Source organism: Symphodus melops (genome assembly GCF_947650265.1).
Source record: "Symphodus melops genome assembly, chromosome: 9".
Classification (NCBI taxonomy): domain Eukaryota; kingdom Metazoa; phylum Chordata; class Actinopteri; order Labriformes; family Labridae; genus Symphodus; species Symphodus melops.
The window spans coordinates 17,231,283-17,250,088 of record NC_136699.1 but is presented as its reverse complement, the minus strand read 5'-3'; the positions used below and the strand labels follow the sequence as shown (position 1 = coordinate 17,250,088).

At 42.7% G+C, this 18,806-nt stretch overlaps 2 protein-coding genes across 6 annotated transcripts in view; one reads left to right on the top strand and one right to left on the bottom strand.

Annotated features, from left to right (window-relative positions):
- Positions 1-8,130, top strand: part of pdlim7 (PDZ and LIM domain 7) — a 31,173-nt gene extending 23,043 nt beyond the window's left edge. For both annotated transcript variants that reach the window (XM_079352088.1, XM_079352087.1), the window contains 6 exons: positions 2,746-2,798; positions 3,064-3,307; positions 3,762-3,942; positions 4,113-4,233; positions 6,540-6,655; positions 7,061-8,130. In XM_079352088.1, coding sequence (XP_079208214.1) covers positions 2,746-2,798; positions 3,064-3,307; positions 3,762-3,942; positions 4,113-4,233; positions 6,540-6,655; positions 7,061-7,147 — 802 coding nt within the window. In that variant the 3' untranslated portion in view covers positions 7,148-8,130. The remainder of the gene's footprint in view (positions 1-2,745; positions 2,799-3,063; positions 3,308-3,761; positions 3,943-4,112; positions 4,234-6,539; positions 6,656-7,060) is intronic.
- A 1,572-nt stretch (positions 8,131-9,702) lies between these two features.
- unc5a (unc-5 netrin receptor A) overlaps positions 9,703-18,806 on the bottom strand; it is a 124,480-nt gene continuing 115,376 nt past the window's right edge. For all 4 annotated transcript variants that reach the window (XM_079352277.1, XM_079352278.1, XM_079352279.1 and 1 more), the window contains 4 exons: positions 17,693-17,842; positions 15,835-15,999; positions 15,553-15,731; positions 9,703-13,517 (listed from right to left, as the gene is read on the bottom strand). In XM_079352277.1, the coding sequence (XP_079208403.1) occupies positions 13,352-13,517; positions 15,553-15,731; positions 15,835-15,999; positions 17,693-17,842 (660 nt within the window). In that variant the 3' untranslated portion in view covers positions 9,703-13,351. The remainder of the gene's footprint in view (positions 13,518-15,552; positions 15,732-15,834; positions 16,000-17,692; positions 17,843-18,806) is intronic.

Genomic DNA, 18,806 nt, shown 5'->3' with positions numbered 1-18,806 from the left:
AAGGACTATTCGGTTCTAACACCAGACTTAAAATTCAATCCGAATGATTAATCCCAGAGGTTCGATGGTGGGGCGTCTTTTCACACTGATTGTAAACATAAAGGGACAAGTGGACGACAACTCCAAATGTCGTCGGTTGATGAGGTACAAAATGTGCTGTAGCCTTCAGGTTTCAAGGAGCAGAATTTGTGTTTGTCACAAGGGAATATCAACAGATGTACTTCATTGTTCGTTGGGGGAATTTGTCTTGGACTCAAAATTCTGCCGAACATTCAGCTGCTTCCTCGAGAATCAATAAAAAAAAAAATCAATCAATCAATAGACATACACATCCATGTGTTAACAGAAAGGCACGTATGTTGTTTACGCATGTGAAACAACACGACGTTGCCCAGTGTGGGATGAGGTGTGTGTGTGATGAATACAGGTGAATGAAAAGTGCTCTGAATAAATAAGTTAAAAGAAATGATAATTTTTCATGACAACATGAAGGTTAGTAATCTGGACTTTAAACAGATGAGAAGAAATAGAAAACTGTGACTGAGTTTGAGCTTAAATTGTATTATTTGTAAAACCGCCAACCATCATTGTGATACCAAACTCATCAACAAGTGAGTTTACCCAGAGACCCTTTGGACTCTGTCTTGTATGATCTAGTTTATAAAGACAGCTTCAACATCTGTCAACTTACAAGTCACCAATCAGAAGCATGTAAGCGGATAAAAATAATCAATTTTCTTTGAAGCGGGAAATGCTACTGTTATGATGCCACAGGTAACAACCTTCTACAGCCTCTGAATTGATGATACAACAATCATTTTCTTGACAGGGTTAGCCTCGTGGTGACAATGACGCGACATTAAGAGCATGTTGAATAAATTAGAAGACTGGAGCTGAAAGCTGTGCCTCCCTACGGCCCGTGCCCCCATTGTTCGACATTTTGTCACTTGTCACATGCTGCATCACTTTCCCCTCCTCACTGTGGAGGCTGACATATGTCAGTGGCTTCTTTTGCCATCCGAATTCCCAATCTGCTACTTATTTTTCTGCCAAAATATTGAGCTGCCAATAAAACAAAAAAAAACAAAAAACTTCTCCACTTCTTTAGTTTCTTCTGTTGATTGATGCATCCCAGGGGAAAGAATATGAAAAACACACACTCGTAAAACACAGGAGAATCTGAAGCCAGAGGTGTGAAAAAATAAACATGAATCTCTTCTTATTTGACGCAGGAATTGTGCACCTGCATCATCCCGAGCCACTCAAAAGCTCCAGGTGGGAGCAGCTGCAGTACAGGATGTCTCCATTTTGGACCTGCAGCTTTCAGCAAAGTGCAACCAAAACAAAGGTCTCAGAGGTCTGCAAGATGTCAGGGCCTTTTTTTGTCATGTAGGTCAGGACGGCGAGGAGTGTAGCGAGTGCTGCTTTGTTGACCAGGAGGCCTTTTAGGAGTTGTTAGGTGGGGTCCCAAGAGTGGAGAGCCGCTGACCCAGTGTCTGTATGCCAAACATACATAAACAGTTTCTTTTCTGTCCTTTGTTTGAACCTTGACAGCGGAGTCTTCTCACCCGAGTCTCCTTTTTCTCCTGCAGTTTCTTTCGAAAAAATCTCCCAGTGGGGGGTCTCACATTCCTTAATTTCGAAAGAGTTTGACTTCCTTCCGTCGACATCCCTGCTAGCCATCCTCTTGCTATTGCAGGGGGATTTAATGTTCTTTATTATTCAGAGTGTGCTGCTTGAAAAAGGAGCAGACAGTTTTTATCCTTCTTCTTGTCGGATAGCTCTGAGCTGTAGCTTCTCCTGCCTCTCAAACTTCTTTTGTTTAGTTGTTTGGCTTCATAAGGACTATAATAAAAAAAACAAAAAACGCAGACTTAACCTGATGCCGGCGAAGCTGCACAACAAGGCTGTCGCTGGGTAATTCATTTCACATTCCCCTCTTTTTGTTTGCAAATGAGACATGATTTCATCATCTTTCATTAGTGTATTTTAGATGGCACAGTTGATGATGTAAACATGATAGATGCCTAAGGCGCTGTTATATTTTTTTTTCCCCAGATGAGACGTCTCCGGAGCTCAGTGTCTTGGCTCAGAAGTTGTTTTTCAGTCTCAGTCATGGTTTGAAGCTTTCCTGACTATGGTGACGCTTGCTGCGGGTAACAGAACTTTGAAATGTAGAAACGGCTTTTTTATTTCAACGCGGCTGCACATGCAGGCTCGAAGCGAAACTCCTCTGCATTCAAATCTGACAGCGCAATGTGTCTTAAGTTGCTCAAACTTTTCCCGAGTGATGTCAATCACTCCATCTGACATGTTCTTGTCGGAGAAAGTGGCTCATCGAATTATTTGAATGCGGCGTTACACCTGAAGAACGACACAGGATCCGTTGTGCGTGGATGTGGAAACTGCGTGATTGACTTTGTTTCATAAAGGTTTCATAAAGGTGTAATCGTGATAAATAGTCTGCGAATCAATTCCAGTTGTACATCTGACACTAAATCAGTTTTTATTGCCACTACAGGTGAGTAAACCCCGTTTGTTGAAGATGATGCTTACGATCATTCCCGCAGAGGGCAATCTGTGACTCAATGTAATGGAGAAGCAAAGACAGCTGCTGACAGCCACACATGATGTTCAAGGAGTTACCATGGTTACAGAGGTCTCTGTGTTTAAGTATGCCAGTGTGTGTGTGTGTGTGTGTGTGTGTGTGTGTACCTTTTCTAATTAGTCATTTTCTCCCCACAGCCTTGAGCCAGCTCCCTCACCTGCCAAGGCCCAGGCAGCAGAGAAACCAGATGGTGAGTTTCTGCTCCTGCTGATGCGTGAATAGAACCCCAGAAGCCTCCAGCCGAGGTTGTGCTAATAGATTCTTATGAGGTGTCAATACATGAACACCAGCAGCAACGACATGACACACAAAACGTTCACAACATACACCTGTTGTATGAGCGTACATTACATAAGTGTCCCCCTCCTGTTGTGAAAATATAGAAAAAGACAGACAAGGTTTTCCAAGTGCTGTTCACTCAATAAAAGGCTTTTTTTTTTCTCTTCCTGTCCTAGAACCGAAGACTGCGGTGGCAGCGGTGGGCCGCTCTGGTCCCTCAAATCGACCACCCTGGGTCACTGACCCAGGTTTCGCCGACCGCTTTCGCCCAGACAAGACCAGCACCGTGCTGACCCAGCACCAGCAGCCGGTCCAGCCGACGCCCATGCAGAACCGCAGCTCAATCCTGCAGGCGGCGCAGCAGGGACCGGAAGACAGCGGGAGGACCCCGCTGTGTGGTGCCTGCAACAAAATCATAAGGTGAGACTGAAGTGCCACATCTGTGGTGACAGCTTGATTCACTTTTATCGGGGAGAAAATTCTCCGAATGTTTGCTCCTTTCAGAGCGCTGTCAGAGAAATGACACGTCGTTAAGGACAGTTAATGTGAGCGCTGACAGACTGCAGCACACTCAGTCTGTCAGCGTAATTAACAGTTTGGGGACGTCTTGTTGTCACTGGAGACGAGCATTAAGCCAACTTTGAAATAATTGAAATCTCATTTCATACATTTCACAGATAACAGTGAGACCTTAGCTCTTATTCTGGTCACAAACAGGAGAACGGCTTTTTAACAAGTGAGGGAACAAAGTGCTAAAAAGAGTAAAAACACGTTTGTAGTATTATTTCACGAAGAGAATAAAAACGTCTATTTTTACTGTTAAGATGGAAAACGATTGAGCAGAATGAAACATGCAGTCTTTTTCTCTCTCCAGGGGTCGGTACCTGGTTGCCCTGGGACGTTCTTGGCACCCAGAGGAGTTTACGTGCTCGCAGTGTAAGACGGTCCTGGATGAGGGGGGCTTCTTTGAGGAGAGAGGATCCGTCTACTGCACCAAGTGCCACGATAACCGATACGCTCCAAACTGTGCCAAGTGCAAAAAGAAGATCACTGGGGTAAGAGCTGCTCTTGTAAAGTCAGAGCACAAATCAGAGACATGAAAATGGACCGTGAATGATCAACGAGGAGAGATATTTGAGGGGTTCAGCGATGTTGACTTCACTCTTCATCAGCAACACCAGCTGAGCAGAAAATACACATTCACAACCTTGTCTCTCTTCATCAGGAAATCATGCACGCCCTGAAGATGACCTACCATGTTCAGTGTTTCAAGTGTGCAGCCTGCAAGAACGCCATCAGGAACCAAGCATTCTACATGGAGGAGGGCGAACCCTACTGTGAGAAAGGTGAGAAATCAAAGTGTTGAAATCAGCGAATCATTTCCTTTCCAACCTGGCCTTTTTTTTTTTTTTAATAAAAGTGCCCTTTCCTTTTTGATAAAAACAAAACCTTAATGTGAAAACATTCTCGGATGCTTAAGATGTTTCTTTAGGAACGTGTTGGGACAGTAAAAATAGTTAGCAGTAGCAGTGTAGTAAGGACACAAAAAGTGCATCATTAACAGCCTCATGTGTTACATTCAGACCAGTAATAAAGATACCAGTGAGACCATCTTTGAAGGGATACACGGAGTAAGATATGCCTCTAAATGAACATGATCAATATAAGTTAATAAATGGACTGATTGCGCTCTATTGTTTTTGTTCATGTCCGTTCAAACCGTCTCCTCCAGGAAAACTCTGAACATTCCCATCTGCGTTTACGCACAATAGAGATGTACAGACAGGAGAACATGCAAGCAGTAATTCATCTTGTTCAATTAACAATACTGCGATCTCACATGTTGGTTTATTTTCACCAGTGCTCCCATTCATACATCTCATGTCACGGAGATGTGTAAGTGAGCGAGATGTCATGTTCTTGAGAAATGAAGGCGTCACCATGGTGATAAACCCTCAGCTGGAGACAAAGACAAACATCAGCTCTACATTTGTCTGAAAGGAGAATGTGATGAAAACAGCAGCAGCAGTTGCCACCCTGGTTTTACACACAGAACTACCAAGTCTTCATGAAAAAGTTTGAGTCTAAAATAAAAGCCAGGCGGTAGTTTTAAGGTACTGTAAGGCTTTCACCGAAAATTAACAGGAGAAACGGCATGTTCATAAGTCCTCAGTGTGAACATTGATTAGTTCCAGTGTCAGCTGAGAGCATGTCAGCCAATGTAAGCACCCCCCCTGTAAGTTTACACATGAGGGGGGGGGGGGGGGGGGGGGAGCTGACGTTCCCACACACGGCTTTAAGAGCAGTGCTCGTGCTCATTCCATCAAACATGTCATGTGTGCTTGGACTTGAAAATGGATGTCATGGCTCCGTGCAGCTCGTATCGGGGTGCGTGACGAGGGCTGCGTGATTCAGAGCTCATGTCGGGTGCGTTTTGTGATAAAGCTGTTTAATTTAGGGAAAAAGTGGCTCACTGAGGTGCGCCCCCTCTGCTGCTCGGCTTTGACTCGTATTCATATATTTCATCAAGCCATTTGTAAAACATCCCTTATTTGTATCATTGCTGTGAGGGCTGGCATGAGTCTACAGTGTGAACCTCTTGGCACACACCTCAGTCAATCATTAAGTGTTATGTTTTCATTTGCTGTCATCTATTTAGCTCCAGTTTACTCCATACATGTATCCATTGACTTTTATGAATGGTGTGTGCGCTTCTATTAGGCTGTAAATGATTTAGCAGGGCGGCGTGTTTCTCTCCGTCACTACCGAGGCTCTGACGTGGAGCGCTGCTTTATCAGAGGGCGAAGTACTCATACTCTGAATAATGCCTTCAGCTCTGATAAACATTGTGCTGCCTCAGCATCTTTCAGGGATTGTGCTGCTCTCACCCCCTCACTCTGGAGGAGCTGCATTATAACCTGACACTTTCCCCAGAGTGCCTGATGAAAGAGACTGGCAAATCCAGTTAAGTATCTGGAGCAGTTTTCCCCTCATCCTAATCCTGTCACCTCCCAACACACCATGCACACACACACACACACACACACACACACACACACGCACACTGATGCACAGTGGGTGGACGCAAGAATGCAAACGGCTAAGTATTGAAGATTTCAATGAGTAGAAGAGCCAAAATATGACTCCAAAACCGCTTCATCTATCCTTATTGCTGTTATGCAAGTCCTGTGTGTGTGTGTGTGTGTGTGTGTGTGTGTGTGTGTGTGTGTGTGTGTGTGTGTGTGTGTGTGTGTGTGTGTGTGTGTGTGTGTGTGTGTGTGTGTGTGTGTGTGTGTGTGTGTGTGTGTGTGTGTGTGTGTGTGTGTGTGTGTGTGTGTGTGTGTGTGTGTGTGTGTGTGTGTGTGTGTGTGTGTGTGTGTGTGTGTGTGTGTCTGTGTGTGTCTGTGTGTGTCTGTGTGTGGCATGTAACTCCCCTCCTGGAGGAAAAGCCTTCAGTTCTTTAAAAAGATGAAAGGGGTGGAAACCTATTTCACACACTGTGCTCGAGAACATCCCATAAAGGTTAAGTGGTGTTTACGTATGGTGATTGTGGAGGCCACACAGAACGCTCGACCTGATCTCCCTGATGCTAAAAGCTCTTTTGAATAAGTTTGATTTCTCTGCTGCTCACCACCTCTCCCTCCCTCCCCAGACTATGAGAAGATGTTCGGCACCAAATGCCACGGCTGTGACTTTAAGATTGATGCAGGCGATCGGTTTCTGGAGGCCTTGGGCTACAGCTGGCACGATACGTGCTTCGTCTGTGCTGTAAGTCATTTTGATTGATATTGCTCCCTGTGGGGCTCTTTGCCCCCCGTCTCTTCTGGCTGTCCTCCACAATGCCACCTGAAAAATCCGCCTCCATCACCGAACCTTGAGCTTTCCCCTCCGTCTCACTCTCTTAGCCTGTCACCGGCAGTCTATCACTCTCTCAATCTCTTTTATATCTTGAAGAAAACTGAGAGTGTGAGGTAAATAACATGTGCTCTGTCTGTCTGTCTGTCTGTCTGTCTGTCTGTCTGTCTGTCTGTCTGTCTGTCTGTCTGTCTGTCTGTCTGTCTGTCTGTCTGTCTGTCTGTCTGTCTGTCTGTCTGTCTGTCTGTCTGTCTGTCTGTCTGTCTGTCTGTCTGTCTGTCTGTCTGTCTGTCTGTCTGTCTCCTTTCATCTTTAAAGCTCTGCCAGATCAACCTGGAGGGGAAGACGTTCTACTCCAAGAAGGATAAGCCCCTGTGCAAAGGCCATGCCTTCGCTCCAGTGTGAGGGAGCGAGCTCCATCTTCAGAGGAAGCAACACTCTCCCTCATCTTTTCCCCTTCAAACACACTCTACGTTTCCTCGTTACCCAACACACACATAGTCAGACTCTAGTCTTCTTTACCCTGCAGACTTTGTTTTTATATTTGAGGCTTAATGTTAGCTTCATGTGCTGTTAGTGACAGTTCAAAGCTGCCTGTAACACCGAATGCTGTATTTTATAACTGGAAGTAGTCGAGGGATTAATCCATGGCGTCACAAACGTGTGGACTTTTAACACACTTTTAGATTTTATTTGCCACTGCAGCTCTCCCACATTTAATTGTAGTTGTTCGCAGGAAACTTCTTGTCCGCTAATCTCGTCCTTGTTCGGTCTGAAAAAGGATCAAGTCAGTTTCTTCCCAGCCGGGAGAGGCGTTTAGCCTCTAATAATTTCACAAATTGCAGTAATGTAGTCCTCTGCTAAATGCAGAGAAGAGGTGGCCCTATTCAGGACCCCGTCCCACTCACAGACACTCGGCACTTCGACTATTAATGTAATGACGGTCCAGTCGAGCAGAAAGACGGGTGTCTCATATCTGCCTGACTGAACCCTGCACCTCTTCAGCACCGACGGCCTCACCTACTGTATTCCATTTTTCACTGCAGTCGTTAATGACGTGCAGTTACCCATAGCTCTGAGTCATGTAATTATCCTAGATAGAGCTCATTTTTAAAGTCTTGCATGTTACAGAGGAAGCTGTAAGATGTGTCATACTAAACGTTTAGTCAAAGTTTGAAACTTTCCATCATATTAGACATTTTAATGGAATGAGAAAAAAAGGAACTAACATTGTCCTCGTGTTACTTTGACGTTGTGATGGCTCCTTAGATTACTTTCATGCTGTTTTGAATATGTATATTTATATTGCTTCAGAATGGGCTGGTGAGTGTTGTTGGTTTTTTTTTATAGCTGCTGAATGTTTCAAATAAAATAAATGAGTAATACCACATGCTGGGTTAAATCACTGGGCTGAATTCACCTGTACCACTTTGTGTTGTCTGATGTTTGTGCTGCTTTTGTTTCCACCAACAGCTGCTCTTCAACTGAAGGACAATGGACCTCTAAATGTTTCCTCCTCGACAGTGTCACTAAAAGAAGTGCGCTTTAAACATCAACATTAAAACTGATGCACTGTTAAACAAAAAAAAACAACAGTTGTGACTGTTCCTGATGCACAATTACTGTAGTTCACAATAACCATTTTTGTATGCCAGCTGAAGGTTTATATAATTGACTTGTATTTGTTGGTAATTAACAAAATAAGGGGGGTGAGTGGCCGAGTGGATACTCCATGTACAGAGGCTGTAGCCCATAAAGCGGGCGGTTCACCCTCTCCCCAATTTCTAACTATCCATTGTCCTGTGTTTATATTTAAAGGCACAAAAAGACCATACAATATTATAAAAAGTAATCGCCAGATAATGGAAGGCTTAAAGTAGCTCTTAACTTGAAGAGTTGGGAGAAACTCCTAAAAAATTAAGAATGCAAAGTAACTTTCTCATTTGGCAAATAATGGATTGCTTAATTGTTGCAGCTCCATGGTTCGGTACAAATACAATGGAGAAGTGTTTGAAGCACGTTGTGATGGCAGCTGTCTGTCAGCGCTCAAACAGTCTTCTTTGTAACTTATGTGAAGAAAAGAAAATTGCTTCAATTACTTCAAGAATGACAATTTTTAATTTTGACAGTTTGTGAACGCATTAGAACACAAACCGTATTACGTTTTGTTCACCAAGCTGAAGAGTTAAAATTAAAATGTTGTGGTAATTTTTTTTTTTTTATAAATTTAGGAAAGCGGTTTGACTGGTGAGTCTCGTCTATGAGCTGACGGGAATAAGGGATTACTGGATGTGTTGAACTGTTAGCCTTAAGCCTTTCACATTTCAAATAATACAGAGTCTTTGAAATCTTATGATGTACACGTGCAGTACAGACAATTAGAACATCATGAAAAAGTTTTTTTTTTTTTTTTTTTTCTCTTGATTGGCCAGCTGACCTAAAGCCTGCAGAGAAGCTTTGTTCTATTTTCAGGAGGAAGAAGAGAGACACAAGATAATACAGACGAGCTGCTGTCAAAGCAACCTGGGCTTCATAACACCACCATGTCCACAGGCCGCCTGCCTCCACATCACACTGATGCAGTAGATTATGGATGAGCAAGTATTGAGTGCATAAACAAACTTCCCTGAAGAGTCGACGTCTCAGAATTGTAAATCCTTCTTTAAAATTGGTCGTATATAGTGTTCTCATATGTTGAGATGATTGATTTTTACGAGCTGTAACTTCATGAAAATCAATCATCTATATTAAAGCAAGCAGAAATATTCTAATGAATATAGAATATATGAAATGTTTACCTTTTAAATGTAATGACAGGAGAACAAACTTTAACATCATTTTCTAATAAGATTATAAGGAGCTGACAGATCAGCTCCTTTAGACTCCACCAGAGTAATTAGAGAAAAGGTTAAAAGGTTTACACACAATGTTTCAAGTAAAAAGATCCAGTCCATGATTTAACAATATATAATTTATTTACAACAATTTCAGGTTGAATTACTTTACATACCTTTCTGAAATGTCATAGATATATATATACATAAGGCCAAGTAAATACTTGAAAGCACTTAGAAACGAATTTCCAAAATTCTACCCACAAATCCATATCATTGTCCAAAAAGTACAGAAAATCTCCCTCAGCAGAAGTTTTTCATTGCCACAAAAGTTTTGACAACAGTTTACATTGACAATAAGGAACGTAAAAGGTTAAAGAAAAAGAAGAAAAACTGAAACAAACTGAAGGATTATACAATTGCATAAGCGCTGTGGCATGTAATAAATACAGCATTTTTGACTTGCAGAAAGGCAAGGGACATTGAATCAAGGAACTAAATAGAAAAAACCATTCACAAGTACATGAGTCTATTGTTCTTAGTTCAAAAATTAAACGGTTTAGTCGGAGCAACAGGGAGGTACACACACACACACACACACGCACACACACACACACAATCTCTCACATACTCATCCTTGACACTGAATAGTAATGAGTGACACAAAAAGTACAGCAGTGAAATGTAACAATTGTACCCCCAAACTTTTTGGGGAAAGCGTTGAACAAAGCATGTTTCTCCCACAGAACGATCAGGCCCAGATTTGAAACTGTATTCATCACAAACACGATCATTTCAAGATTTGATAGATTTGTCGAACAAGCTAGATGTAAAGATAGATGCTGAACATCCTGGCGGCTGGTGAATAACATTACTGAAATGTGCTTAGACAACACAACCAGGACAATGACAGGGGATGGGGGTTTCACACACGGTCTGTCTGTACAACTGAAACATGCTGTGTTAACACTGGCCCGTCAGAGTCCAAGGACTGAAGTCCTCTTTCTTCAATGAGCCTCCACACAGTCCCAGTGTAGTGATCCACCAAGTGTTAGTGACTACTTCCAGCTTGGATTTAAATGCTTGCAGTCAGAGGAATCATCAGTTAGACTTAATATGCAGAGTAAGGACGAACAGAATATGTAAAGAAACCTTCTTTCTAAACCCTTAACACTTCAGAAAGTCTTCACTGCCAGATGGCCAGAGAACAGTATATAGGCAAACACGTCACGGTTTAGACTTGACAAATGCTGCGCCAGTTAAGTGTTTTTTTGTTTTGTTTTTTTGGCTTCATATCAAAATATAATTTACATTTCTTTACAAAGTGATCAAACAAACAGACACATTACCGCATTAACAAACAGTGTTAACTTTGCCTTACAGACAAAAGGATTTGAACTTTGAGTCTGTGGTTCATAAAGACAAACTATGACTTCTTCTATTCTAGCTGCATTCAAATCAACGCTAAAACAATAAAACATTTAAATGATACAAGAGGAGGGTGGAGTGGCCTCAAATGATACTCAGAAAACTTTGGTTACCGATTCTGCTGATATACAGTATGCAAAGTGACAGCACACGGCTGGCTTAGAAAAAGTATTTACAGATTACATGTGACGATGCGGCATTTCAACATGAGAAGGTTTATTCCAGTTGATATCACCGGTGTTTGTCAGAAAGGGGCTTGATCAGAGGACTTCTTGAAGTTAGTTAAAAAAAAATAAAATTAAAAAAAAAAGTCAAATGTAAGTTCATGGCATCTCGACATCAAATAGCAAAGTTTAGTAAAAACTTGTTGGTCAAGAGGAGGCGTGTTTATAGGATGAAAAAGTGCAGAGATGCCACACGAAAAGAAAAAGATACCTCGAAAGACTAAATAAAGACATACTTCTTCCCCTCACTACAGGAAACATAAATGTACATTCCTAATATCTGACAATCATAACAGAGGCTCCAGGAAATGTTAAAGGTCGAAGCCACAGGAGCTGATAGGATGAGGGGCTGTGCTCGCTGTTTAAAGAAGGGATTTCATAAAACGGGCTCTCTTTACATCTTTGAAAGACAACTTCACATGCAACCCTGAGGCAGACGGAGAGAGAACTATGGCTAATTCGGGATTGCTCACATCGTTTCAAAGAGTAATTACTGAACCAGTGGACGTTTAAGATACTCTGTATACGTCAGCCTGACCCAACAGATCTATTACTAAGACAAACAAAAACGTACATTACTGCAGAGAAACTAAATATGATAAGCAGATGTGTAGTTATGGTAAGCTGCACAAATATTGTGGATCATTTCTGTCAGCAAACAGAAAAGAAAAGAAAAAAAAAACATCTCAACGCTCTTTTTTTGAACAGAGGTGTGACACACTGATTCACCACATTAACTTTCACTGAGACAGATGTTTCTCTGCGTAGAAATACGACTATATTTGCCGTCCAGCAAATATAGAATTCCCACCAACATTGCTTTATGAATAATACAAAACAAGGCTGCACAACTTCTCTTTTTAAGCGTGTTATTTGGTGATATATCTTAAGAATTTGTTCTCAGATTTTTCAATGGGAAAGTGTTCTGCATGATTTATTATCCAAGGATAACGCAGTTGACCTTCTTTTCTGTTGAACATCTCTCTGCTAAAAAAAATTAATGCAATCACTGGATAAAAAAAGGAGTAAAAAAAGTGGGTGCTGCAAACATTCAGTGTTCACATAAATGCATGTACGCCTTTGCAGTGGGATTAGAAACAGTTAAAAAAAACATGACAAAGAACCAATGTGGGACTGGACAGAACAAACTCACAGACTTTACATTGCAATGCTCTCTGAGAAATGACTTTAGTGAAGATGTTTCACACTCCTCCCTCAAAAACACTTCAAAGAACCAAAACCCCGCATTTATCGATTCAGAAGCAGGAAAAGCTGTGAGGCGTCTCGCTGAATCAAGATGTCAAGATGTAACATTCACAGTACAGATACCGGACTAAAAAGCACACAAACAAGATAAGACAAGGTTTTTGGGCCTCTGACATACTATCTATTTTAAAACCTGCAGGTCCAGGATGTGCTGCTACAAGCCGCCTGTGTGTGTAAAAGCATAGATGGACAGATATGAGATGAACATGTGTAGAATGGACTGAAGGGCTGTTCGCTGACCCTGATGACCTTCTAAATATGCTCAGTGTCTGAGATGAAATCATAAAAAAAACCGCCAATTGCATATGTCACCCATTCTTTTCAACCTGAAATGACCGGCACCTCTCGTAACATCCCTTTTAAAATATTTTACATTTTATTTTAGGTTTAAAAATTAGTCTTTGAATTTTCAATATTGGCAATAAGTAAAAACATTACGTTTGCATATTGCTCCTAATTAGCCATAAATGGGCTATATAGAAAAGGCATGAAGTTAAATTAAATATTGATAGTAGAAGCAGGGTGTGGACTCATTTAACTTCTTTAAGGGAAAATAAAGGGTATTTTCTTGACTGAGTGCATGGATACGTTTCCCACACACACTTTTCCCACATTTGGTCTGTCGGTAAAAGATTTTGCTCTGTTTGATGGAATATAGTGACTCACTCCTACGTAAACCCTTCACTATCTCTTAAGTAAAGAAGAGGGACATTGAGACGGCTCTGCTCTTCCATTCCTGCTGCAGTTTGTGTGTGTGTGTGTGTGTGTGTGTGTGTGTGTGTGTGTGTGTGTGTGTTTTTGTTTTGTTGTGTTCTGTACTTTTCCTCAGCGTCAACAGTCTCTCCTCTTTTTCTGGGTTAGCACTCGCCATCAGAGACCAGGAAAATCATGGCTTCCTGTTTGCCAATGTCAGCCATGACCGTGGCCAGCTGGTTGATGTTGCCGCTGTGGAAATGCTGCGCCTCCCAAAGGTCCAAGATCACAGAGGTCGGGCTCGCTTTCGACGCGAAAAAACTCATGTGTCTGCAGAGGAGAAGAACACAAAAAGATCAGTAGGGCAAGAGGAGACATTTCTGATAAAGGAAAGCTGTGTGCACAATTCATAACAGACAGTCTCTCTCTGACTTTACACCAACAGAGTTCGAGGAAAAAGCTTTTCAGCTCCTGTTTATTGTGCTTCTGCTTCTCATAACTCTGTGAATGTCAGGTTTCATTGTGGCTTTTATTGCTACATCCAGACATACCACGTTGGAGCACTAAGTAACAAAAAGATAAAAGGTAAAAGAAAACACTCCAGCGCTAAAAATTGCTATCAAATATAGGTTTTCATTTGGAGCTTTTCAGCATGAGCCTCATTCTTCTTGTCAAAATGGGTCCTAAATCCCGTATGGTACAGCCTATATGGACTTTCACAGCTAAGTCGGAAGTGACCTTTTCCATTTTAGTAGCAGAACCTTTGCGATCAAACCCAATCAATGACAACAAAGCTTTGGCCCCAGCCAGCTGGATATTTGATGTTGAGTGGGACCTGATCCCTGCAGCACCTGAAGAAGATGCTTGTTTGATTTAACAGCCTTTTTCTGTCCTCCAAATGTCTGGGGTCTTAACTGTTATGTAGAGCACACATGGCATTAAAAAAGAGAAGGTCCGGGTACAAAGGGGGGTTGTGCTGTGACTGTTATTTTCCTGATGGGAGTGGGAGAAACAGGAAGTCCTTTTCACCTTGGGAAAGGTCAGATAAGGTCCATTACTTCCTTGTGTCTGCTGCCTGCCTGCTGAAGCGTTATGTGGTGGTTATTAACATGTGGCTGCTTTGGCAGTACACAAGCCCTGAGAACACACAGTCACTCTGCTATTTTGAGTCAACTGGATTTTTGTAGCACTCACAGGAGAGAGCACAACAAAGAGAATCGTTGGTCAAAAAAAAAAAAAAAAAAAAAAAATGTCTGGGAACCAACCTCTGTGTCATTATTCAGATAAAAAAAAAGTAGGAGCTTAGCCTTGGACGTGTCAGCCCTGCTTATTCACCTCGCTGTGTGAAACACGAGCTTATCTTGTACGGCTCAGACGCAGCCGTTTGCACAGTCTTAGGAGAGAAAGATCAAGTAAAAGGTTCTTGACATTTTAAGTTTTATTGATTGGTCCCGTTCCGCTCGGTCTGAAGACTTTACACACGCAGAAACAAACAGAAATACAGCATGACAGAATGCCAAGCAGCTGCAGCCTTTTCAGGAAAACATTACGTTAAGGGCAGCTCAAACAATGGAGCGCCTTTTCCTTCCTGAGGCCTAAATGAGAATTGATTATGTTGAGTAAAACATTGCTAGTTAAACCTGTAGTGCATCAATTCACTTTGTGATTAATTAGAGTAAATAAAGTTGATTGAGCAAATTAAGTGTTCCTATTTGATTCCATTACGTGCTAGAAATTAAATTGGAGGAAAGTGGATCAATAGCTGGCAACTTTCTTTTACAGGTACCGTGGTGATGAAGTACAGATAAAGTGTCAGCTTGGATCCAAACCTTTTCCATCTTGTTTTGCTGCTGGTTGGCAACTGGTTTGTTAACTTTGCAATTAAAAGTGTAAAGCAGCATGTAACAGGTACACTTTTAGCATGCAGCCTCTAAGCTTCTTACCTGTTCCTGAGGGGAAAAAAAAAACAGGCAGGAAGAGTGTCGTGTTTCTTAACAGAAGTGATAGCTGCATCTATCAAGTCCACATTAATCCTTTAAAGGTAGCTGTGTCAAATGAGGATTAGTTTGCTGAGGCGAAACCTTGTTTGCCTAAACTTACGGAAAAACACTCGACTGCAGAGGTTCACTTTACAACGATTGCATTTAACCAGTTCCATAGATGCATGTTAACCTTCACAGTCATATGACCCTTTGTAATTATGCATGTTCATGATTTACACAAGCTCCACATACAGGCTGACAAACCTCTTATCTCGAGGGATTGCTATGAATGAGGCTCTGCTGAAGAGCCTCTTTTGTGAACCGCCTGCTCAGACATGCAGTGATCAGATAGTGATGATTGGTATTGTTCAGTCAGTGTTTACCTCTCAAGTTTAAGTCTTTGTGCTAGCATTCTCCAGTCAGCTCCGTTGGGACAGGGGGCATCCAGGCTGCTGCAGATCTTCTGCCTGATGAGGTATGGGATCTGAAAGGCGCTGGGCCCCGCCAGAGCTGTGGCATTACTGTCCATTAAAAGAAACTCGGAGTCGACAGCTCGAGTGTCCTGGAACGGATGAAGCACAGTCTTCAGAAAAAGACATTTTTTCGCTTCCAATATGAAAACAAAATCCTTTTTTTGAGAAATTAGCTGTTACACTAAATGTTACCTTAGCAATATTAAAGTCGAGGCTAAAGCTCTGCCCCTCCCCCTCCACCTGCCACACGCAAAGCTGGCAAGTGAGCTCGCAGGTGCTGAGGCTGAGCCGCTCCAGAGTGAACGTGCAGTGCAGGTACCGCTGGGAACCATTCCAGATGTGGTAGAAAGGGATCTCCTGCAGGAAGAGAAAAAGAGGCTGCATTCAATAACAGCAACTCAGCGGCATAGTCAGGTGGGCATGTCTGAAACAGGCCAGAACAGGACCGCCTGCTTGGAAAACACAGAGATTATCATTAATTACCCCTGAATATATCTGAGGCGGCAGATTGACAACATTCAGGTTCTGTAACGGACAACAAGAAAGTTTAAATGGACTAAGTAGCTGTCTGACTGACACATTTAAACTTGATAATTTAGGAGACAACATCCATATTTATGTCTCTGGTGTGAGAAATATTGTCGTGAACCCATTGCTTTTTAATTGATTCAGCCTATTTTGCGGGTATTTACTAGAGCATCTTCACATTTAAACCTAATATTCCTGCTTTTAATCTTATACACATCACGTGACATGGGGATAAAAATGCATTATAGATTTGAATAGTAACACTAAGCACTGCCGGCTTCTGTGTAGCAAACATCTACCAGGGGGTGTTTGGTTGAATTTCTACATCTCTCTCTCACTGCTGCTCCATATTTATGCCTCATTTACATTTACTCCCAGGAGAAGCAGAGAGGTAACACTGAAAAAGAAAAAAGAAAAAACAGGGCGCACTAACTCCTCACTTGAGCCTGAGTTCAACAGCTGGCAGGACCTCAGCTTGAGAGCGATGTGGGGCTGCAGTGCACAAAGCAAGCCAAACGGGGGCACTGTTACCCAGGCAACCAGAACTCACAGAGAGCCAGACAAAGCACACAAAAGTCTTCACAGGACCCCGGGGAGACTAAAGGCCTTTTTTGACCGCACTGCTGAGAGGGGAATAACACTTCCAAATGAACAGGCACAGTCCAGAGGAATAAGCCTCTGTTCTGGGTGCATTGTTGTTACTGCTGCTTGCTTGGCATAGCCTGTGTGTTGTCTTTGGGGACCCGGTGCTCTGTGCTTACATAGTTACAGCCAGAACATTTTCTGGTCCTTTTTGAACAGCTCTTGTTGCTGGGCTGCAGTGCAGTGGGCCACGCAGGTGTGTGGGGGCAGCAGAGGTGGAGAGGCTCCAAGAAGTCCCAGATATTTACATACTGCTCTATATTTCATCTGAGCTCCCTTTGAGAGAGCAGCAGCTAGGATAATCAATCAGCTTGCAGCTCTGGGTTGGTGCATAGAACCCAGCTCCGATGTGCATACAAATACACACCGCAGGACAGAATCATGTACACACTAAGTATGGACAGAGGTGCGCACACACACACACACCTACACCTACACCTACACACACACACACACAAACTGCCAGGCTATTGGACAGAGGATCAGTAACAGACTGGCAAATCTTAATGTGATCTTTTTAAAACTGATCAACTACAGTCTAAAAATGATAGTAAAACTCTGAACCAACAGCGTCCTAAAGTAAATCTGGAACACGGACCCTCATTAGCGTTAAAAAGTTTGTCCTGTAAAACTTTTGCCTCCTCAGTATCTTCTCTTTTGCCAACACGTACTCTAGTTTTTATTAATTTCTGTGGATGGCTAATTCAAAATTATTCCAGACAGCAAAGATGTTCAACTAAACGTACAAATACATTAGCAAGCTCTGTGACTGCTGATACACAAATTTAACAGATTCATCCAGGCACTTGTATTACACTCTGTGCCTCCTCTCTGATCTGGAGTGACTGGACTCTCTGCCCCTGCAGCCCGGTCAACATACCTGGTAGCCTGCTAGCAGCTTGCTCCTCCAGTGCGCCTGGGGCATGTCGTGGATGGACAGGCGAAGGTTGTGGTAGCTGTCTTTGAAAAGCAGGACGTGGGGCTCGTCAATCAGCCGACCCCCGAGCTGCCGCTCCATCTGCATCACCTCCTGATGGAAGGAAGAGAGAGAGAGAGGTGGAGAGAGAGGGGGGGGGGGGGGGGGAGAAAAGGCGTCAGCACTCCGAGGGAAACACATTTACCATCACAGCCTCAAGAGGTAAGCGAGATTTCACAAAACAATCCATAACGGTGGATGTTTCTTGTTTGCACTTTTTATGGTTTCATCACTCACAAACAAAACTGTAGAGTCTGGAACGAGAGTTTGTCAACAAATACAGGGAGAAATACAAGGAAGAACAAAAGGAGGCAAATAAAAGAGTGGGACCTTACCAAAAATGTTACCCAAACCACAAACAAATGTACATCTCTATCTCCCTCTAAAAACACAATGATATCATCCCTGCATGTGGCCGCAGCAGGCTGGACCCTCTTGCCTCCATGGTGCTCTAATGTCAGCACAAGGTTGTTCCCCTGACTCAGAGTATGTGGCTGCATTAGCATGCAAAAACTGCAGCCACGTCGGCCTACTAGCTACCTGGGCTGTGATGAAGTAAGTGACCGAGCCATTAGTCAACTGCTCATTGTTCTCGCATGGCGGACCTCCTTAATTTCATTTTTGTTTTTGTGCCAGGAGAGATTTGTAAATGCATGCTTAATATTTTAATCTCTGTGGGACTCGCTCAGTGGACCATTTGTTGCCATCCAAATGACCATCTGGAATGGGATGAGAATATCTTCCGCCGCTTCCTTTGATCTATCAATTTGTTGAGATGGACGCTTTTGAGCCGAGTGATTCTTCAAGACTCAAACGCCATTTGAATGGTGTTCACATGTGCCACCTGACACTCTAATGAGACGATCGTATTAAAGCGGAAGAAAACAGACCTCGAAAACAAGATGTGTTCTTTTAATCTGTGCGAGGAGGGAACGAGATGGCAGTGGAGGGGAAACAGGTGAACTAAGCCTCGGAGTAGGGGAGGACCTTTCTCAAAGACAAGTCCTCTGAAAGGGTG